Source organism: Protopterus annectens, chromosome 2.part2 (genome assembly GCF_019279795.1).
Source record: "Protopterus annectens isolate FY-2018-M chromosome 2.part2, PAN1.0, whole genome shotgun sequence".
NCBI classification, from domain to species: Eukaryota; Metazoa; Chordata; order Ceratodontiformes; family Protopteridae; genus Protopterus; species Protopterus annectens.
Window position 1 is genome coordinate 137,545,884 of NC_056730.1, and position 24,450 is coordinate 137,570,333.

The following is a 24,450-nucleotide window of genomic DNA, read 5'->3' on the forward strand; positions in this document are numbered from 1 at the left end:
TGAAACAGGTTATTGTTCATTTCACTGGGAAAAATGAATAGATGGTATGGTTTACACTTTCCTTTAAGGCATATGTTCTGATGATGGTCACAGATTTGAAGGTAACCTCGAGTAATATCTGAAGACTTGTGGCCAATGTGCAAGTCTGACCAGAATGCAGACGACTAGCTGCAGATAACCATTACCAGTGTTCAAACTTAAAGGAGATGGTCTCCTTCTTTTGAGGATGATATAAAAGGACAACTTCTGTGTGTTCTATGTGTATTATATAAGGTTGTGTCAAAAATTTGTCAGAATCTGCAATACCCATGCAGGATCTAAAAGCTGTCTATGAAAAAGGAGTTGTATTAATCTAGGATGCAGTGGACTGGTGTTATTGACATGGTTTGAGAAAATGTTTAGTGGAAAATGTCCATCGCAAGCACACTAAACAGACTTTGGTGGTAAAATACTACAGATGGGAGGACTATACTAAATTCCTTTCACTGTAAACCAATTAACTGGAAATTCTAGGCAAAACGTCAGTTGAACTACCTACCAAATGTAAACAGCCAAGTAAAATTTATTAATTTTTGAAGTTGTAAGAATACAGGAAAACAATCACGTACTCTGGCTTTATGAAAGTTTTATGTTACTAGGTGGTGTAGCTGCCAGATGGTACTGGCTTTCAAAAAGAGACATCAACTGTTGGAAAATTAGGCTGGAACAAAAAATGAAGATTAGGAAGTAGAAGCCTAAACATTATATATACTATTGCAGGAATCTTTCCAGGGTTAAATACAGTTTACTGACATTTCAGATTAGTAATTAAGAGTTCTAGAAATCAGAACAAAACATCAAGAAAACATTACTGCACAGAAGCTGAATGAGTAACAAAATTAATGTTGGTTAAAAACCATACTACATTACAAAAAGTTTACTTAACTACCTGAACTCTTTGGAGGTGAGCCAGATGTTCCTCTACTGCGTTTTTCAGCTGAACAGGAATTTTTAGAATTTCTTGGTAATTGTCCATCATAAACATTACCAGTCTAGTAGCCAATATTTCGTCCAAATCAACTTCTTCTTCTGAACACAGAATACACCGAGAAAAAGTGTGTACCATCTAAAAGCAAAAATATATTATTTCAAACATTTAATACAGAGTCCTGCAGCAATTCTAGTTACTGTTTTAACATTTAGTACTGTGTTCAGTAACAGCTCTATTACAACAGAGACTTTTATACCAGCAAATGTTAATGTTCAGACAACAGGAAATTATTTACAGCATAGGTTTCTGTGTTACTCACCATAAAGCATGGCTATGCAAGTTTTATCTACAACTTAAAGACAAGCTCCTGAAGAAGTGAAATACCTTGAGTACACTGATCCAGGGTCCGTATTTGATCCAGATTTTTCTCAGCATCCACATTCATGGAAGTTCCGGTGCCATCTGTGCCCAGTTTCTGGAGACATGCTCACCACTATTAATCGCTAAGTTTTTATTCCCAAACATTTAAAATCTTTCTGCGTTAAAAAACATTTAACAGCGATGAACCTCCTGCAATAATGCACAGAAAAAATATCTAGGGGGCAGCAGCATGAAAGAGGAGAAAGCAAAACTGTAAGCAGAAGCCTTTCAAAGAATTTGTAGATTTGCTTACACTACATCTTTACTTTGAGAGAGGGCACCTAAAGGATAAAAAGTACAGAGGACAGAGTCCTAAGTGATACCAAAAGAAAAAAAAATACTGGAACACCAAAACATTAGAAGGATTTAAAAAAAAAAAAAAAAAAACGCAATTCTTTTTGGGAAGGATCTGACAAAAAGTGTGCGATTCTGTAACACAGCAAAAGGTAAGCACCAATGATCATGTGGTTCAATACCAATGTCTGACATGGACACATCTAAAATGCATACTACCATTGGATGCATCTTATGTAGAACATATTTTGCCAATCTCTGATAGCAGCCCACTAACTTTTGTGACAGAAACATTAAATCAGCTTTTCCAACTATTTTATAAAGGTCTGCTTTCATACTCCTTTCCAGTCTAGCAATAAAAGCCAGAATTGATCAAGTTAGCATTCTTTTTCTCTCCCTCTAATGTTCATACACTTAAGACAGTGAAGGTACCCCCTCACACTTGTATTCTACTTCTTGAGGAAAGCTGGAAAGAAGCCTTAAAGAGAACCAAAGGCAATCACAGAGACAGAAAATGAATATCACTTCCAAGGAAAGCAAATATGGCTTTTTCAAACAAGCATTCTGGGATTAAAGGTAATCCTGGGAAGCAAATATGGCTTTTTCAAACAAGCATTCTGGGATTAAAGGTAATCCTGGCTAAAGAAAAAATGTTAACAGGAAGCCATTCTTTCTAGAAATGATGCCAGTGTTAAAGATTCTAGTTACAGAACAGGAACAAAATAACTTTCAGTCATAATACTCAAATGTGGAATGGGGTAGGGAAAGTAGTGGAGAGTCAAAAAGAGAAATAAAGGGAAATAAGTACTGCCCCTTTCCCCCATCCAAAGGGCTATTTAGTCATTCTGTGATAACTGCAGGATACTTCCTGTCCATAAACCACAGACAGAGCTGAACTATGTATTTTTTTGGCCCTACCAGCCTGATCATTTAACCTCTCTAGAAAATTACTAACACATTCATTGCCCCACGTAACAATAAACAAGATATCAAACAGGTTGTCAGCATGAACACTTCTAACAGCATGCATGCACACTGCTCCCACCATGCATGCACACCTGTTTCAGCAGGCATGCACACCTCTCCCAGCATGCAAGACAAGGTGAGACCCACATACGCGGAGGTAATCACTAAGAGCCTACCATAGGACCAGACACCTCCCAAGTACAAACAAATCACACATACTGGAACACGAACAGACCTCACTATACATAGCAACACACATACAAGTGTCTTAACAAATAAGCCCCTTAGGCAAAGCCCCTCAAAACCTAATGTCGTAGTCATAGGCAATTCCATAGTGAGACACAAAGATGTCCCCCTCACCAGGATGGACAAGGAGAAAGTCACGGTTAGCTGCCTGCCAGGTGCCAGGATCTATCAAATCACGCACACACTCAAGTTACTCAACAACAATTACCGTTACAACTCTGTTATAGTACATGTTGGCGTGAATGACTTGAGGCACACCTTCCTGGACTATATGAAGACAGACATATCTGAACTCTCAAGATTGTGTGACCCAAGCAGGTATGTCCATAGCACTAAGCAGCATTTTACCTTCACCCAGGATTATGCCATAATACAGACAAGAAATGATTCCATCCATCCTCAACCCCTTTTTCCTACTTTTTGCACATGGGGGTGGGGTGTCACTTCAAAAGTGACAAACATCTATAGCCACGGTTTACACCAACGGGTGGCTAGCCCTGTTGCAGTAGTTGCTCCATACCACACAAATCGCAGACATACTCACACCAAGGGCCAATTCAGAGTGTCCAATCCACTTGCTGCAGGTCTTTGGAATGTGGGAGGAAACCATAGCACTCGGAGGAAACCCACGCAAACACGGGGAGGACATGCAGACTCCACACAGAAGGCACCCCAGCCAAGAATTGAACCTGAGAAACTCTTGCGGTGAGGCGACAACACTAACCGCTGCACTGATGTAACACCCTACACAGACAAAATATGATTGACTTCAACAACTGGTTTAGCTTCTGGTGTCAATCCAGAGGAATCCAGTATCTGTCACCCTGGAAAGACAGTCGACAGACCATGCTGCTTTACCAGAAATGGTCTTCACCTATCTCCTCAAGGCTTTCAAATACTGGCAAAGATGTTTGCCTCCCCATAGTGCCTTTCTTAGGCAATGTCAAAACAACAAAATTCCTGACATAAAGAAATCTACTCGAGACAAACTCAAGGTTATAAACAGTAATAAAAATAAAAAAGCGAGCCACCAAGGCAGTATTTGCATGAAACACAAGTTTATTTAACATAAAATTCTGCTGAAGTAAAACCAACTAAGCACTTTCACCAAGAAACATGAATTGGCTTCATCAGTCTTTCAATTATGATGTAAGCACAGTAGTTAGTCTGCACCCCTACAAGGGGCTTGAATGTCCTGGACCTAGTACTCACCAACATGGGGGGGTCACTGCATTACCCACCCACCCCCCCCAGTAAGGTCAGACCATAACTCTGTCTTGTTTGAAGTAAAGATCCAGACCTGACATCCCCACAGAAGTAAAAAAAAAACTGAAAAATTTCTCCAAAGCAAACTTTAGCCTACTAAGCGAGGGTATAAAAAGTTTCAACCCCCCTGCGATGCATACAAATATCAGTTCCAGCTGTCCCCCTACACAATCTTAGCAGCACTCAATCTTCAAACAAGGTCTGCTGACACTTGAGATGCTTGGGACTAGCATTCTAATCTCTACCAAAACCAAAAGAAGCCTTCGTGGTCACAAGAAAAAAAAAATCTTAACCTCTCCCAAAGACAAGAGAGCTGTCCACCAGCCAATAAGTCTTACCTACCTCAACCAACCAACAGGGTCACTTCCCTTATGTATGCACCAAATGTAAAATGGATCAAACCTAGGCCAGGTGGTCATGAATAGAAGGCCTAGGTTCATCCAACAAGGGTGAAGGCTGTACTTCTGCATCAGTTTACTGGGGGGGATATGCAGCTTCTTGGACAGGCACCAACTTTTTGGCATTTTCTGTCAGCCCTGGAAATATCAGTCTACTAGATTTCAAAATCTGACATGGATCTATGAATCTGTCTCATTCTAGAAGATGGATGGAAAAAATAAACTAATGGGTCCAGAATAATAAAAGTTTAAAATTAGTTAAAACATTTTTAACTACAAAGAGACACAGAATACACAAATACACAAACCAAAATCTGGCTGCGTTCATCAATCACATTTTGGCAAAAAGTAAATAAATAAATAAAAGAATCCACTCTCATGTTCCAATGCATAAATGTACAGAGTGATCTTGTCCCGAGTGTCCACCAATACGGACTTAGCCACCAGGAAGCCCACTCTGATAAACCAAGAAATAATGAAAAATGTATACCTGAAGTGTAAATACTTCACCAACCTAACATGGAAATTCTAGCAGTGAAAGCCAGATGAACAACGATGGCAGGAAGGACTTGTCGCGCTATCATCATGAAGGACCTTCTTGCAGAATTAAATCATTAACGCTAACAGTGCTAATCATGCTGTGGTGTTAATCACTCCTACAGTGGTAACTAGCATGGGCTGCCATGTCTCATTCAGTCCCACAGCTGCTGAGAGCAGACCACACACAGCACTTTTGTTTTTCTGTAAATGAATCACAGTACTGAATGTAGCATACCTCACTGAAACAATGGAGCACGTAAATATGAAAAAAAACACTCTTGACGTTTAGGACTAAACACTTATGAGCCATCCTTTTGGCAGTCAGGAACATGACACTTACTCAGTAGGCATTAACCATCTAAGGACTCTCCTTATGGGATCCTTTTGGGATTGAATTCCTAGCACTAATCCACCAGGATAGAGGAACCTGAAATGATTGCTTAGAAGCAGGGCTAAGAATACTCAGCATATTGTTCTGGAATTTCACACAGTCGAGAACGACATGCCATTGAGACAATGCATGCTGTGGTATCAACTGTAAAACACAACTGAAAGTTCAACTGCTGAATCCTACACTAAGGCACTGTACGAGCACTTCCACTCATGCATGAATCGTGCCATCCCAAATAGAACCAAAATGCTCTCATCCACAAAAAGGAAGCCAATCTTAGCACTAAACCACCAGGATAGAGGAACCTGAAATGATTGCTTAGAAGCAGGGCTAAGAATACTCAGCATATTGTTCTGGAATTTCACACAGTCGAGAACGACATGCCATTGAGACAATGCATGCTGTGGTATCAACTGTAAAACACAACTGAAAGTTCAACTGCTGAATCCTACACTAAGGCACTGTACGAGCACTTCCACTCATGCATGAATCGTGCCATCCCAAATAGAACCAAAATGCTCTCATCCACAAAAAGGAAGCCAATCTTAGCACTAAACCACCAGGATAGAGGAACCTGAAATGATTGCTTAGAAGCAGGGCTAAGAATACTCAGCATATTGTTCTGGAATTTCACACAGTCGAGAACGACATGCCATTGAGACAATGCATGCTGTGGTATCAACTGTAAAACACAACTGAAAGTTCAACTGCTGAATCCTACACTAAGGCACTGTACGAGCACATCCACTCATGCATGAATCGTGCCATCCCAAATAGAACCAAAATGCTCTCATCCAAAAAAAGGAAGCCAATCTGGTGGTCTCCTGCCATAAACAAACTTTACAACAAAAGGAAGAAACTTTTGCAGAAAAGAGGAAAATCCCAGGATGCAAAAAACTCCCTTACTAGCCTCAGTAAGAAACTGAGATGCCTCATAAAATCCTCCAAAGCTAGTTACGAAAATAAAATTGCCAAAGATTCCAAAGACAACCACAAAGCATTCTATAACTATGTCAAGAATCTAAATGGCAATGCTCAGATCTGCTCTGAGCTAAAACAGAATGGCATTAAATATACTGATCCGAAGGATATTGCCAATATCCTGGCAGATCGATTCAGTGCCAACTTCACCCCTCTCACCCCCTAAATGGCCCATCTCAATACCGGAAGATTGCCAAATTCCAGTAATAACGGCCACACAGGTACAAAACGCACTCTCTAAAGCAAAGAATACAGCATCCATGGGACCAGATGACATCCCGGGCTGTGTACTACATGAACTACAATATGAACTGTCACCTCACCTAAGTGTCATGTTTAATCTTAGCCTCACCTCAGGTTTCGTGCCCACTGAGTGGCGCAGAGCTACAGTTATCCCAATCCACAAGGGGGGATCCACCTTGGATCCCGGAAACTACCGTCCCATCAGTCTGACAAGCCTTATCTGCAAGGCCATGGAGCATATTATCATGGAACTTATAAACAAAGACATTGGCAACCTTCAAACACTGGACCCCACCCAGTTTGGGTTTGTGAAGGGTCGATCTTGTCTCCTGAACCTGATTGACTTCTTTGAATCAGTCTCCAGAGCCATGGACAAGGGTAAGGTGGTCCACACAGCCTATCTAGACCTTGCCAAGGCCTTTGACACCATCCCCCACTCTGGAATCATAGATAAACTTACTAAGTTGGGCATTAATCCCTATGTCACCCAATGGGTTGCTAAATGGCTTACTGATAGAACCCACACTGTAAAAGTAGCCGACTCCAAATCCAGCTCCAGACAAGTGACAAGTGGAGTACCTCAGGGTTCAGTCCTGGGGCCGCTCTTGTTTGGCATCTACTTCTCTGAAGTACAGGTCAACACTAAGGGACTCTGGCTAACAAAGTTTGCAGATGACTGCAAACTTGGAGCCATTATTGAATCCCCAAATGATGTGGATACTCTACAAAAGGGCCTTACAGAAACAGATGCTTGGTGCCAGAGCCATGGGCTCAAGCTCAATGCCAAGAAATGTATTGTTATCCCTTTGGGAAAAACATGTATCCATGAATTACCATATAGGTGGCAGTACACTAAACACAGAAAGTGTGATAAGAGACTTAGGGACACAGGTGGACAGTGGTCTCACCTTCGATAACCACATCGCCACAACAGTCAGGAAATCCTTCTATGTGGCACACCTCATCACTAAGGGCTTTTCATCCAGAAAAAGGAGGTCATTGTCCCACTGTACTCATCCCTCATTAGACCCATTATAGAATACAACGCCCCATTTGGTATGTACCTCTCAAGACATCTGCAACAACTGGAAAGGCCTCAGAAATACCTCACTAAAAGAATCACAGGCCTAAAGCAGATGCCCTACGCTGACCGCCTTAAAAAACTCCAGCTATACTCTGTCGCATATCGTCTACTCAGAGGCGATCTCTGCTTAACATACAAGGCCATGTCAAACCCAGAGCTGTTGGACATGCTACACTTAAAGAAATCCCAATCCCTCAGAGCTACACGCTCCACGGATCTAAACCTTGTCATCACAATAAACAAAACATGCTGGAGGGATAGGTTCCTGACCCAGAGACTCCCCAGACTCTGGAATAGATTGCCCATACATGTCAAGCAGAGTGCCTCTTTGGACCTCTTCAAGAGGAACCTTGATGATTGGATGGGAGAAAGGAAATTCACCCCAGGGATCACGTCAGTCGCCCTGCTAGACAGGGGTCCAGGAAAGTAAATAATGTTGGAAGAAATAGCCAGGGAATTGTTATGGCTAGGCTTGTATAGGCCCTAGGGCTGATAGCCTAGTACCAACCTATGAACCTATGAACAAGCAAGCAAGGTCATTTTTCACACCTTCCAGTTTTGTTCAGTAGCAATCACCTTCCTGGAAAACAAAAAAGAACTGAAGATTTGGCACTTCCATTGCTTACAGCTGATATAGTAGCACATAAATGTCTGACTTGCATGGCATTCCAAACAGCCAAGCATGGCAGAAGGGACACTTCAGCTGCAAAAAGATGATGTATGGGTATTCCTAATCCACCAAGAGGATCCTCTTGCAGAAAAGCTGATACAGTAAAGCATGCATCTGTCAGATCAGACATCAAAGAGCATCATAATTGGGTCCTGCTGGGCTGAATATCAAGCTGTGAAGCACCAGAAAGGAAGAACAGGATGACCAGACCAGAATACAGCTCAACAGACTATCCTGGAGAAAATTTTAGCCAGAATAGGTTGATTTCCCAGCATATCATTATGCACAAAAATGTTTGTGAGAAAGAAAGCAATGCAGATAAAAGTTGCTAACAACTAAGTGTACCAAAAGGTATACCAAAGCAAGCACTGCTATGACCACAGGGAATGCCAGCTTATGTCATCACTCAGTGGTGAACAGAACACACACTTCCATTCACTATAATCTCTTCCTTACACTTTGGTGCATTGAGAACCAGACTCACTTGTCTAAGAAACCAAGCAAAGCCACTTCAAGGAACTTTTAAGACTCCCTCTCTCCAAGGAGTTATGACCCACTCCCCAACTGATCAGATCCTACTGGTACAAAGAAATATTCGATAAAATGACAGATTCATAGACAAAAATAAGACCCATCTTTTCAGGTGTAATAGCATCAATGTGAGTGAATTCAAACCCTGACGTGGGGTTAAAGAAAATCCCCACCCTTGTGAGCCTCAAGCTCCAGGAACAATAGATAGAAGCAGCACCTCCTTGAAGTTATTTCTACCAAGGTTCAGCGCCAACAGCAAATAACCTGCAGGCCTGGCAATATGTAGGGAAGCTTCCTGAGCATCAAATCCAAGATCTCTCCTCTAAAGCAGAGCAGTTCTTCAAATTGGTATGAGAAATTAGCATTCTCAAAGGAATTCCTCAGCCAGATATAGCTGCACCTTAATCCTGCTCCCCATCAGGAACCACTGTCAGAAGACTGCCTAAAACTTCTGGTGGGAAACTGAGGCCTAAGGATACTGACATCTGGATCAACTAGAATGCTAAAAGATTAAATAGGGTAACACAGAGTATTACGCAATTCTCTCAAAAGGTGGTGGTGGTGGGGGGAGGGGGAAAATCTCTGAATTACAACACCAGGAATGAACTAGAATATCATCTCCAAATGCATGCTAGCATGTTTTGACACAAAGAAATGACAGCTGTTCAGACAGTCAAGTCCAAATGCAAAGCATGTCTCAGGACTAAAAACTGTTCTCTGCAGTTAAGCTGCTGTCATGCACCTTTGCCCAAAAATGTGCTGCGTGATGGAGTACATGCAGAGGAAAAAAAAAAAACCTGGGAGGCCCTGGACAAACTAGTCTTCATGGCTAGAAAGGCCAGGAATCCCATTGTTAGGTCAAGACAGAGGGGATACTAACCAAGAACTAGAAAAGGGAGCACAGGCTACCTCCCCAAAACTAAAGATAAAAGGAAAGCCATGGAAGAGAAGGTTCATTCATGTTTCCCTGCAAGTCCAACAGATACAGTTCTGTGGACTGACATAAGAGAGATCCAAAATGCAAAGGGGCAGCTAGTGATTCCTCAAAGACCATAGCAGTATCCACATAAGCAATTGTGCCATTGCACCACAAAGAATTTGTCAGTCTTTATACCCCAAAGGAGGAAGACAGATCCAAAATTAGGCCCAAAATGTACCAGCAGCCAATTAGTGTCCCAAAAGGAAAAGGCAACTAAACAAAGGAAGTAAAATCCCCCTGACTATAAGTTAACCACTAGCAAAAGTAATAAGATGCCCCGCCCCAAATTAAAGAAAAAAAACCCTGTGGCAACCTTAAGATTGCAACCAAGGCAGAGGAGGTTCAGTTGTCAAAATTCTCCTTCTAGGGAACCCATGAAAGGACCTATACACTGACAGTCACGCACACCACAGAGGGCATAAAGTGGCACAACTCACCCAAGACTTTGGCCTCCACAGCCATCACATGAAAAGTCTTTGAAGACTGAGAATCTTAAAGGCAAACTGCTGGTGATGTCCACCTAGGGAATCCATAAAACATCAAAATAAAGAATTCTTAAACAAGGTTTAAAAAAGTATCAAATGGGGAACCACCCTTCTGAATCACTGTAAGCAAAGGAAGAAAGGAACACACAAATCTATCACAGAGAGAATGCAAAGGCCAAAAATTTCATGAAGCATCCATCCCATTCCTACCAAGTAGGAAAACCACCTAAAAATAGGGCATCTCTACTGCATCAAGTCTTCAAAGTCTAGGCCTGCCCCGGTAATTCCAATGCAGTGGAACCTGCACGGTAACACAAAAATAAATTAACAAGTCCAGAAGCTAGAAGGTCTAACCCTAGTTCGGCCAATCCTTCCTCAAAGATGTTCATCTCAATCTTGCAAACCAGTTGAATGACCCGTCCCATGCAATTCCGGACGGCAGTCCAGGCTGCAGTGAAAAGAACCATTAGGATATACTCTCCTAGATTGCTCTAATCAGTGCAGAAAAGACAAATATAGGGCATTTGATGTTGCACATAACGTGATGAGGGAGCTTTTTCTTCAAAGATGAGAATAAAAGAGGGTAAATGCTTGCCTCAGTAAAGAGAAAGTCAGCTTCCTGATATAGAGAACATTGACCAGAGCCTGAAAAACACTTACAAAATAATATTCCTCTCAATGAAGGAGTTATTCATAACAGCAGCAAAGCTGACCAGCCCCCCCCCCACCCCCCCCAGGACCTAAGCCTTGCCACTTTGTGCTGGCACATACCAAGATCTACCACCATAGCTACAGAATCCACACAATCAAATAAAACATTAAGGTGCCTACGAGTCAACCTGAACAGCTAAAGACAAAGTCTTGAAGTGGTCTTTGTTGAGCCCAGACTCCAGTGAGATCCACAAGCTTCCCAGTACTGATACCACCAGGAAAAACTGAAACTTAAAAAACTGAATTAATTTAACTAGAAGCTATGTCACACGTAAACCTAGGCAGTTTTTCACAGATTTTTAGCATCTTTTAGAGAAGCAGGGTCACCTTATAGGATATCAACAGTCAATCATACACTTAACAATCACTACTATTTATTTATTTTTTCCTTAAATAACTTGATGGCTATTATTAATGCAGATAAAAATTATACACTGTAAGTAGTTTACGTGACTGAAAATGCATTTCTTCCCTGTTAGTGTAGGTCTAAATCTCATAACTGCCTTACTCAGTTTCTGCCCTTGGGGCAACCTACAATGAGAGAAGAGGAGCTCACCATAAAAAAAAGAGCAGCAGTAAAGAAAATGAAGTCAAGAAAAGCAACAAGCTTAGATGAGATCACAGCAGACATGATAAAGATGCGCAGTGAAACGGCTGCTGAGAGAAAGGCGCACCCCAGACGACTTGAGAATAACCATACTCATGCCAGTGTACAAGAGCAAAGGGGACATCCGCAACTGCGGGCAGTACAGAGGTATCAAACCCCTGTCACACTGCATGAAACTTCTATAGAGGTTAACTGATAAAAGGATATGCAGAGCAGTAGAAAGTAAGATGGGAGATGAGCAGTTTGGATTCAGATCAAGATGCAACCCAAGTGACCCAATGTTTGCAGTGAGACAGATAGTTGACAAGAAAATAGAGATGAAGGAAAAAGTCCAACTGGGCATTTCTAGACTTGGAGAAAGCATGTGACAAGGTCCTATGAAAGCTGATTTGGGCAGACCTACTGTGGTTCAGAGTCCCAGAAACATTGGTAGAATTAGTGCAGGCTATGTACAAGGACCCAATGACTGAAGTACAAACAGTGTTCGGTCTTACAGAGAGCTTCCCAGTGGGAGAGGGTGTGCATTGGAGTTCAGCTCTTCGCCCACTGCTGTTAATACTGGTGCTGGAATACATTAGCAAACAGGTCAGAAGGGACAGGTCAACAAAGTTACTATATGCAGACAATGTCGCATTACACGCAGACTTGGAGCAAGAACTTCAGCAAAGGATAGAGGAATGGAATGCAAAACTGAAGACACATGGAATGAAACTAAGCACAGATAAGACAGTGGTAATGGCAGCAAATGGAAGAAATCAGAAGAAGCTGAGAATTGAGATAAAAGGGAAGACAATGAAACAGGTTAAAAGCTTCAAGTACCTGGGAGGGGAGGTTGAGGAGAAGGGAAAATTCTGAACGAAGAGGTCAAAGCTAAAAATCAGAGAGGCTGCAGCCAACTAGCATGGAGTGTTAGGTGTAGTGTATGACATAACTATGTCAAGAATCTAAATGGCAATGCACAGATCTGCTCTGAGCTACAAGAGAACGGCATTAAATATACTGATCCCAAGGATATTGCCAATTTCCTGTCAGATCGATTCAGTGCCAACTTCACCCCCCTCTCACCCCCTAAACGGCCCATCTCAATACCGGAAGACTGCCAAATTCCGGTAATAACTGCCACACAGGTAAAAAAACACACTCTCCAAAGCTAAGAATACAGCATCCATGGGACCAGATGACATCCCGGGCTGTGTACTACATAAACTACAAAATGAACTGGCACCTCACCTAAGTGTCATGTTTAATAATAGCCTCACCTCAGGCTTCGTGCCCACCGAGTGGTGCACAGCTACAGTTGTCCCACTTCACAAGGGGGGATCCACCTTGGATCCCGGGAAAGTACAGTTGTGTACACTTACCATAAATGTAGATGTTTGAGTGTATTCACTGTTGCGGTCATTACATTTGGGTTATCTGCTTGCAGTAGCCCTCAGTCGGCCTGATTAACAAAGTCTTGGGTCCTGTGTCAGTTGCAGTCCCTTCTTCCATGATGTCAGGGGTATAAAACATGCAGCCAACTCCATTACATCAGTTTTTCTTGCCCCAGATGTCAGGTGCCCCCCTAATGGGAAGCAATTAAATTTATAAATACAAGGATATACCGCTAACAAAAAAGTAAATACATCAAAAAGCTTTTTGAGCATAGTAAGTGAGAGTAGAGGTATAGCCAAAAGAAGAAAGGGGGCTGGAGGGAGGGTAAATAGGACTGCAACAGTGAATACACTCAAACATCTACATTTATGGTAAGTGTACACAACTATACTATGTCCTTCATGTTTCACTGTTGCAGTCATCACATTTGGGTAGATTCCCAAAGCTAAGGAAACAGAATTAGGACCAGCTATAATTACCCTGCAAGACTGCAGTGGCAAAACCAGCTCTGGATTTAGAGAAAGTTGGAAAATGATAATGCTTGGTGAAAGTATATACAGAACTCCAGGTAGCAGCTTCTACGATGTCCCTAGTAGGGACACCCCTGAGAAAAGCTGTAGAGGTAGATGCAGCCCTGAATGAATGGGGTCTGATGTCCTGTGGGATAGGTTTTCCATGGTGCTTATAGCAGAAATGAATGCAGTGGTCTATCCATTTTGAAATGGTTTGTTTTGAAATAGCTTTCCCCTCTGCCCCTACAGCAAACGCCACCAGCAGTTGTTCAGATTTCCTTTGAGGTTTAGTCCTGTCCAAGTAGAATCTAAGCTGTCTGTGCACATCTAAAGAGTGCAGTATCCATTCCCTTTTGTTCTGTGGGTTAGATAAGAAGGTAGGCAAATGAATAGACTGATTAACAGCCACAGTGGATGCCACCTTGGGCATGAAGGAGGGATTTGTTCTGAAGGACACCCTGTCTGCATGAAAGATGATGAAAGGTTCCACTGCCATAAGGGCCTGTAATTCAGATACCCTTCTTGCAGAAATGGAAAGCTGTTTTCCAGGAAAGAAATTTTAAATCTGCAATAGCAGCTGGCTCGAAAGGAGGAAGAGTGAGTTTCTCCGAGACAAATTAAGATCCCAGGCTGGAGTTGGAGCTCTCCTGGGTGGCCTTAATTTTTGGCCCCTCTGAGGAACTGCTTGACCAGTGGGTGAGAGGAGAGGGGAGGCTCTGTGCTATAATGAGCTGAAATGGCTGCGGCATGAATTTTGATAGAGGAAAAGGACAAGCTTATGAAGCATCTCAGTCAAGTATTGTAGAATCAGAGGTAAATTGGGGACAGCTGGGTTCATTCCTTGTGAATGGTTCCAGGCACAGAATCTTTTCCATTTTGCAGCATAATATTTTCTAGTACTAGGCCTCCTTGCCTAAAATGATATCCATCACTGATTTACTGAGGGATGGTAAAGGAGAGATTACGTAATTAGCCAGGCTGCTAGATTCAGTGTTTGCAGCTGAGGGTGCAGAATCTGGTTCTCCTGCTGAGACAACAGGGAAGGGAGTCTCTGTGGCAGGTGCCATGGAGCCAAGCATGACACACTGCACAAGAGTGGGTACCAGAGTTGACGAGGCCAATCTGGTGCAATTAAAATCGGTCTTGGCTTGTCCTGTTTGATCTTTAGTAGTACCTTGGAGAGCAGAGGCAGAGGAAAAAAGTCATAAACTGATAGGTTTTTCCAGCTGAAGGAAAGAGCATCCACTTTCCAAGCTAGCTCATGGGGAATCCTTGTGCAAAATCTGTCCAGTTGATGGTTCTGGGGGGAGGCAAACAGGTCTATATCTGGACTCCCCCATTTGCTTGTCAACATGCTGAAAATCCTTGGTTCCAGTTTCCACTCATGTGGGTCCATGAGGTTTCTGCTTAGTCCATCTGCCAGTGTATTTAGTTTTCCTGGCAGGAATTGAGCTTGTAGATTTACTTGGTAGCTCAAGACTGTGTTCCACAATGCCATGGCTAGTCTGCAGAGGGGGTAAGAATGTGTACCCCCCTGCTTGTTTATGTACAACATGACAGTGGTGTTGTGTGTCTTTATCATTAGTTGTCCTGGAAGAATGTGGTCCTTGAAGGCCAGAGCATTCTGTACAGCTAACATTTCCTTTTGATTTATGTGCAGGTGCATTTGACTTGGGTTCCATTTGCCTTAAATGCACTTCCCTGCCAGGTGAGTCCCCCATGCATAGTCTGATGTATCTGTTGTTAAGATTTGGGTGGCAGGGGGGTAATGTGAAAGGTAGTCCCCTGTTTTGGTGGCAGGCCTCTGCCCACCAAAGGAACTCTAGGCGTAGGCAAGGTATGATAGGAATCCTTGTTTCTAGATCCTGTGAATGTTGACACCATAGACTTTTGAGATACCATTGTAGTTTCCTCATATGCAGCCTTGCATATGGAATTAGAAGAATGCAGGAGGCCATGAACCCCAAGGCTTGCAGTATTTGCCTGGCAGATAGCTGGGTTTTTGTGGCCACTTATTTGAAGTAAGTTGTCAAATGAATCCGTTTCTCTGGCGTGAGGAAAGCCATCTGGGAAGTTGTATTCAAGCTTGCTCCCAGGAATATAATTTGTTGACAGGGTACCAGGTGTGATTTCCTTTTGTTTATGGTGAACCCCAGACAAGTCAGTACCCTATGAACAAAGGCCAGATGATTCAAAAGAATGTCATTGCTTTCGGCCCGAATTAGACAATCGTCCAGGTATGGGTATATCTGAATATTTCTTTGCCTGCAAAATGCAATGACTGGAGTTAGGCACTTTGTGAATTCCCTGGGCGTAGTAGATAAGCCAAAGGGCAGTGCAGAGAAATGATAGTGCATGTAGACTGCTTTGAAGCGTATGTATCTTCTGCAAGACTCCCTGATAGGGATGTGTAGGTATGCTTCTTTTAAGTCTAGTGTTGCCAACCATGCATCCTTGCCTAGCATAGGAAGCAGCTGGTGAAGAGTCAGTATTTTTAATTTTGGAATCACCAGAAAGGTGTTTAGAATAAAAAGGCCCAGGATAGGACGTCATGTATTGCCTTTTCTGGGTAGCAGGGAAAGTCTCGAATAGAAATCCTGTCCCTTTTCCTCATCTGGTACCAACTGAATAGCCCTCATGTTTAAGAGAGAGAGAGAGTACTTGATTTTGGGCCTCTGCCCACTGATTTGGGGGTAGATCTGGCCACCTGCTTGGTGTTGGTAATGCATGGAAATGAAATCTGTATCCTTGGGACACTATATTTAAAACCTATTTGTCCTGGATAATGAGTTCCCAGTTTTTGGCCTTGGAAGTTTTAAAAGCAAGTCATTGAGACAGTTTTCCATAGGGGGGAGTCTTACTACTCCCAGATTTGGGTGTGGAAGCCCCCCACTGCCTAGTGTTGTGTGTCCCTTGGGACTGAAACTTGGGGTTTCTGCTGTGTCTGGGGTTTTGCTTGAGAAGACCTGGAAGGGGCTGGAAAGGACCAATTTTTAGAGGGCCAGTGCCTACTAAATCTAGGAGGCTGAACTTGTAAGAAATCTTTAACAGTTTGCATAGATTTAGCTTTATCTTCCATCTTTTTAAGAACTTCCTCAGCCTTGTTGCCAAACAGGCAGTCCTGATTTAAGGGAGCATACAACAATTTAGCTTTAACATGATCAGGCAAAGATTGCTCCTTAAGCCAAGCATGCCTTCTGAGCACAGACCCAGTAAAAGCAGCCCTGCAAGAGGCCTCTAATGAATCAAATCCACATTGCAAAGTATGTTTTCCAGCCTGTTCAGCAGAAAGCATTAAATCCTGTAATTCTTTATTTTCAGCACAGTCAGGAATCAATATCATTTTCTGTTTAAGCAATCCAATAACATGTTGCTGATACTTTAACATACAAAACTGGCAGTTTAAAGCCCTTATGGCCAAGGTTGCAGAAGTGTAAACTTTCTTACCCCATCTATCCAGCGCCCTGGAGTCTCTATCAGAGGGGGTAGAATTTTTAGCAGTAGAAGCCTTAATGCCCTTGGGACCCTGTGAAATAGTCTTTGGATCCACAATAGGATTTTTAAAAAGGAACTTGTGAGAACCAGGAACCCTGTAATATCTGTCCTGTTTTCTGGGAGCAGGAGGCAAAGAATCAGGGGCCAAACTAGATTCTGAAAAGGCATCATCAACAATGTCTAGTACAGGAGGTATAGCTACAGGCCTATGCTGAGGCAGGATTAAGAAATCCCTAAGCCTCTTTTTTGAATCAGAAAAATCCTGGCTTTCCCAGTGGAAATGCTCCTTAGAGTATGTAAGATTTCACCAAAAGAAAAATCCTCTGGAGGGGAAGCAGAGAGAATAGAGTCCTCTGCATCAGAATCCTCATAAGTAGATAAGGGCAAATCCAGATCATCAGAAGAATGAGAAAAATCAGAACCCTGGTCAGAAGATTCACAAACAACTTTAGTCCTAGATCTCTTAGAAGGGGGAGGTTGGCTTCCCCTGATTAGAGTTATAAGATCTTCAGCCATTCGTATTATTTATTTTTTTAGGCATAGAGGCCTGAGCATGCGGCCTGGGCGTCGATTTCTTAGGCATGGTTCAAGATTTTGGCCTAAATGAAGAAGGAGGCATCGGTTTAATATGCAAGTACGTAGGCCTGAATACACCCTCAGAAGCCGGTGCCTGCACAGCGGCTACGGACCCATCCAAGGTAGAGACATCCGCAGGTTCCACAGTTGAAGCATCTCATAGCATACCAGACTCCGAATGGGTCTCAGTAGAGGCCTGCGAGTCAGAAGTTGCGGGTATCGGGGGCTGCGAAAGCGCCTCACTGAGTACTGGCGAACTGGCAACTGGCTTAGGAGAAGCATCGTCGGCAGCTTTGGACCTCAGTGGCCTGTCTCTGTCTTTATCTTTGCATTTTTTCGGAATCCCGGTAGTCGGATGGCTAACTGACGAGATTTCTGGATAATTAAACCGAGAACCAAAATATTTAGATGTGAATATATACCGATGACGGATAGTGCGCTGATTAAATAAAGCACAAAACCAGCCAGCAAGGTATGTCGTGCTCAGGGCCTAGGCAAGGAATACAGTACACAAATGAAAATCTTTGTGAGGTATTTGCTTTCCACAAGTAATGCAATTATTAACTTTTACTGACATCGGTAAGGAGCAAGAAAAAGTTTCCCCAATGGGGTACTTAGCTTTACTTGAAGACATCGGTTCTGAAACTCGAAAATGAAAATTTCAGGAGTCGGCCGACCGGCACTTGCGAATTGCTTCTGCTTCGGGCACCGCACGGCAAGAAAGACGGGTGTAATGCCGTCGGCTGCATGTTTTATACCCCTGACGACCTGACGTCATGGAAGAAGGGACAGCAACCAATGCAGGACCCAAGACTTTGTTAATCAGGCCGACTGAGGGCTACTGCAAGCAGATAACCCAAATGTAATGACTGCAACAGTGAAACACGAAGAACATCTACCGCCCCATCAGTCTGAGAGCCTGATCTGCAAGGCCATGGAATGTATTATCATGGAACTTATAAACAAAGACATTGACAACCTTCAAACACTGGACCCCACCCAGTTTGGGATCGTGAAAGGCCGATCTTGTCTCCTGAACCTGATTGACTTCTTCAAATCAGTCTCCAGAGCCATGGACGAGGGTAAGGTGATCCACACAGCCTATCTGGACCTCAGCAAGGCCTTTGACACCATCCCCACTCTGGAATCATAGATAAACTTACTAAGCTGGGCATTAATCCCTACATCACTCGATGGGTTGCCAACTGGCTTACTGACAGAACCCACACTGTAAAAGTAGCTGACTCCAAATCCAGCTCCAAACAAGTGACAAGTGGAGTACCTCAGGGTTTAGTCCTGGGACCGCTCTTGTTTGGCATCTACTTCTCTGAAATACAGGCCAACACTAAGGGACTCTGGCTAACAAAGTTAGCAGATGACTGCAAACTGGGAGCCATTACTGAATCCCCAGACGATGTGGATACTCTACAAAAGGGTCTTACAGAAACAGATGCTTGGTGCCAGAGCCATGGGGTCATGCTCAATGCCAGGAAATGTATAGTTATCTCCTTTGGGAAAAAACATGTACCCATGCATTACCACATAGGTGGCAGTACACTAAATACCGAAAGTGTGATGAGACTTAGGGACACAGGTGGACAGTGGTCTCACCTTCGATAACCACATTGCCACAACAGTCTGGAAATCCTTCTATGTGGCATACCTCATCATGGGGGGCTTTTCATCCAGAAAATAGGAGGTCATTGTCCCACTGTACTCATCCTTCATTAGACCCATTATAGAATACAACGCCCCATTTGGTATGTACTTCTTAAGACATCTGCAACAACTGGAAAGGTCGCAGAAATATCTCACTAAAATAATCACAGGTCTAAAGCAGATGCCTTATGCGGACAGCCTTAAAAAACTCCAGCTATACTCTGTCGCATATCGTCTACTCAGAGGCAGTCTCTGCTTAACATACAAGGCCATGTCAAACCCAGAGCTGTTGGACATGCAACACTTAAAGAAATTCCAATCCCTCAGAGCCACACGCTCCAGGGATCTAAACCTTGTCATCACAAAAAACAAAACATGCTGGAGGGATAGGTTCCTGACCCAGAGACTCCCCAGACTCTGGAATAGACTGCCCATACATGTCAAGCCTCTTTGGCCCTCTTCAAAAGGAACCTTGACGATTGAATGGGAGAAAGGAAATTCACCCCGGGATCATGTCAGTCGCCCTGTTAGACAAGGGTCCAGGGAAGTAAACAGTGTGGAAAGAAATAGGCAGGGAACTGTTATGGCTAGGCTTGTATAGGCCATAGAGCTGATAGCTTAGTACCAACCTATGAACATAAGAATGCCAAGGAAGATGAAAAGTAAGGTGCACAAAACTGTGGAGCGACCAGTAATATTGTATGTTACAGAAACCTGGCCAGTAAAGGCAGAGCAGTTGAGGAAGATAGAGATGAAGAAATGAGGGCATAAGAGCAGAAGCCAAAGTAGCTCCAATTGCAAAAAAAAAAGACCTAACAGAACAGATTATGGTGGTTCAGGCATGTGCAGAAAAGGAGAAGACAATCTGATAAAGACGATTTGGGCAGACAGGAACAAAGCAAGAGGAAACAATGGTGTGCAGCAAAGAGGTGGATGGATAGTGAGAGAGAAGATCTGCAACAGTCAGGCATGAATGTCGAAGAAGTCAGGATTGTGGCATTGAATTGATATAGATGGCGACAATTAACCGGACACCTTGACTCCATATAGAACATGGGGAAAAAGGGGTTTGAAGATAACAATTTCTGTTGTTTGCTTGTTTGATTTAATTTAATCAAATCAACTAGACATAAGTGTCCTTTTTTCAGCAGCAACTACAGAGCAATGTCTGGCTATGTGACTTGCTCAGAGTTCTACAGTAGGCAAATGGAGGCACAGGGGGTCATACGTGGAACTTCAGGAAGTAGCTTATTACCAGCCTCTTGTCTTAATCCTCCATATTAAATGGCACAACATATTAAGCATTATAAATTTGGTTAAGATAGTTAAGGACTTGAGCTTGCTCCAAGATGTACATCTGAGAGCCTTAAGTCCAAGTACTGCAGAAAGGTACATCTTCTTGCAACATCTACCCAAAGCTCCAGACATCTTCTTAGATGAGAGACAGAAACAAGCTGTGGCCTGTAAGACCACAAAAAAGCAAGTCCTAGGATTCTTGGACAATAAATCATTCCAGTCTGCTAGAGGCCTATATTGGGCAAAGGTCTTCCAGGAAACCACAGAAGCAGAGGTTGAGTGCTACCAGGATTTCAGGATAACATCCTTAAAGAAAGTCGGTCTCTAATAGGAGTAACACAGGGGTACATGGCTATCTCCATGCTCCTTACCCAGGAAGAACCCCAAACAAAAGAAGATGAAACCAAAAATTTGCAAATACCTCAAGGCAGAAAGATCCAGCTCAAAAAGTCATGAAAAGAAGGGACTGCAGAAGTAGAGGTTTTAAAGACCTTGCCCATTTCAATGGCAAGGACACCACCACTGATGACTCCTTAAGAAAGCCTAATGGGAAGGGTCTTACATCATCTGGCAACTCCAAACAAAAACAGTGCCTAGAATCACACAATGAAGCTCAATGAGTCTGGAAAATTTTGCTCAATGCAAGAGGAGGAAAGGTCTACATCTAACAATGGCATCACAGTGAAGTCCCTGAAGGTGAATTTCAGCATCTGAGGCTGAGGGAGTCACCAAGAATCAAACACCTGTAATATCTTGCATGTAGACTACGGCCCTGTCAGCACGCTAAGCCAATGGCATCTTCCCCTCAAGGGCTTGCTAATCCGTGGCCAGGGTGAGTCCTAGCAGAAAAGAACTTGGCCCTGTACACTCTTGATTCCTGACCAAAATGACTTCTCAAGGACTTCTCCCTGAGATTAGGCTGGATGAACTCATCACTGAGCTGACTAATCAAGAGAGGTGGTGTAAACATCCCAGGCTGCAATTCTAGGGTAGGAGTTTGGTGCAAACTTTGTCCAAAGCTCCTGTATACCAACAACATGGTGGACCAGAAAAAATACAATCACTTCTAATAATCCGTGCTTCTGTTAGGATCAAGACGTTGCAAACACTTGCTTCAGGGAAGGTTATACCCCAGCCAGTCCTGAAAAATAAGTCTCCGTGAAGAAACTCTGGCCATCCCATTAGGCAACTATAAGAAGCATTCTTCTGCAGAATTCAGTCACATACTGAAAACCAACAAAAACCAAATGACATGCAAAGACAGGAACTTATATGGATGATGGTAAAGATCAAGCTCTAAAATAAGTGATAGGCAAAAAAAACAGCATGTGATCAATTGAGAAGCTTTGATCCCCAAATGTGAGAACTTCAGGAAAAAAAGAAAGAAAGAGAGAGACAGAGAATGAAAGAAAGAGAGAGAGTGAAAGCAGATTTGTGCAGAAGATGAATTCAAGCAAGCAATCAATCAATCAAAAAGGGTTCTTAATGTCAGAACATTTCAGTCTTCATAAACTGGTGCACCTTCCAAGTAAGATTTCAGATGATAATCAAAATGCAAAGTATAAAAGCCACCCCAGCTTCTGCCCTCAAACAACATGGAGTTGAACAGATGGGGCAACCAGGAAAATGAAAGTTATATGCTTATTGTAATGAAAATCTGTGCTGTCTTCTTCCATCTATCTCAACAAATGGGTATATCGGATCCAAGACCAGTAAATAAACTTCGGCTAAATGGCTCAAGCTCCTCCCCTCTCCCACAATGAGTCACCAAATCTAATGCTCTCAGACTGAGTTTATCCCCAAATTACAGAACCAATTGATATTGCCAAAGGCCTGGCAGATAGGCTCAGTGCTAACTTTACCCCCTCTCACCCCCTAAAGGGCCTATATCTATACAGGAAGAATGCAGAGTCCCTGTAATCACAACTACGCAGGTAAAAGCTGCACTCTCTAAAGCCAAAAACACAGCACCCATGGGACCGGACAATATCCCAGGTTGCGTTTTATACCAGCTTCAGAACAAACTGGCTCCCCACCTAAGCACCATATTCAATCATAGTCTCACATCAGGCTTTGTGCCCACTGAATGGCGCACAGCAACAGTTATCCCACTCCACAAAGGCGGAGCCACCACTGATCCCGGGCACTATCGCCCTATTAGCTTGATGAGCCTGGTCTGTAAGGCCATGGAACGTATCATCATGGAACTCATAAACAAAGACATTGGTAACCTCCAAACTCTGGACGCCACCCAGTTCGGGTTTGTGAAAGGCAGATCATGCCTCCTGAACCTGATTGACTTCTTTGAGGCAGTCACCAAAGTTGTAGACGAGGGTAAGGTGGTTCACACAGCCTATCTTGACCTCGCCAAGGCTTTAGACACCATCCCCCATTCTGGAATTATAGCTAAACTAGGTATAAATCCCTATGTCACAAGATGGGTTGCCAATTGGCTCACTGACAGAACCCACACTGTAAAAGTTGCAGACTCCAAATCTGACTTCAAACCAGTGACAACTGGAGTACCATAGAGTTCAGTCCTGGGACCTCTCCTGCTTGGTATTTACTTCTCTGAAGTTCAGGCAAACACAGAAGGCCTTTGGCTAACGAAGTTTGCAGATGACTGCAAACTAGGAGCCATAGTTGAGTTCCCAAATGATGTGGACATCCTACAGAAGGGCCTCAATGAGACAGATGCTTGGTGTCAGAGTCATGGCCTCAAGCTCAATGCCAAAAAGTGCATTGTCATTCCCTTTGGTAAAAACTCTGTACTTATGAACTACCACATAGGCGGCAGTCTACTTAACGCCGAATGTGTGATAAGAGACCTGGGGACCCAGGTGGACAGTAGTCTCTCCTTTGATAATCACACCACCACAGTAGTCAGGAAATCCTTCTACATGACACACCTAATCACAAAAGGGTTCTCATCTAGGAAAAAAAAGAGGTAATTGTTTCCCTCTACTCGACACTCATTAGACCCATTATAGAGTACAACGCCCCTTTTGGAATGTACCTCACAAGACCACTGCAGCAGCTGGAAAGGCCACAGAAGTACCTCACAAAGAGGATTACTGGCCTCAAACAGATGCCCTACACTGACCATCTCAAAAAACTCCAGCTTTACTCCGTAGCATATCACCTACTCCGAGGTGATCTCTGGCTAACATATAAAGCTATGTCAAACCCAGAGCTGTTGGACATGTTACACCTAAAGAAATCCCAATCCCCCCGAACTACACACTCTAGGGACCTAAACCTTGTCACCACAAACAGGAGATACTGGAGGGATATATTCCTGTCCCAGAGACTTCCCATACTCTGGAACAAGCTACCCATCTATGTCAAGCAAAGTTTCTCATTAGCACACTTCAAGAAAAATCTTTATAAGTGGATGGGAAATAGGAAATACACCCCAAGGATCACTTCTGCGGCTCTGCTCGACAGCGGCTCAGGAAAATAACTTTCCTGGGTGGCGTAAGCCAGGGAACCATGTTGGCTAGGCTTACTTAGGCCCTTGGGCCGATAGCCTAGTACCTACCTATGAACCTAAGTACATAATTAGATTACTAGGCTAACGGCTCAAGAGCACTTACAAGCCTAGCCAGTTTTACCCAGATTTTACCCAATTTTTTTCTCCCTAGAAAAAAGATAACAAGGATCAGTAAGAGGGTTTAGACAATTTTTACAGACTGACTCTGTCCATAATGGACACGGGCTCCACCCCAGGAGTGAATTTTCAATTTCCCATCCATT

At 43.1% G+C, this 24,450-nt stretch overlaps 1 protein-coding gene across 1 annotated transcript in view; it reads right to left on the bottom strand.

The window, feature by feature from the left end:
• The window catches only part of DEPDC1B (DEP domain containing 1B), a 676,814-nt gene that overhangs the window by 156,346 nt on the left and 496,018 nt on the right, over positions 1–24,450 (bottom strand). The window contains exon 9 of the mRNA XM_044063811.1: positions 929–1,105. Coding sequence (XP_043919746.1) covers positions 929–1,105 — 177 coding nt within the window. The remainder of the gene's footprint in view (positions 1–928; positions 1,106–24,450) is intronic.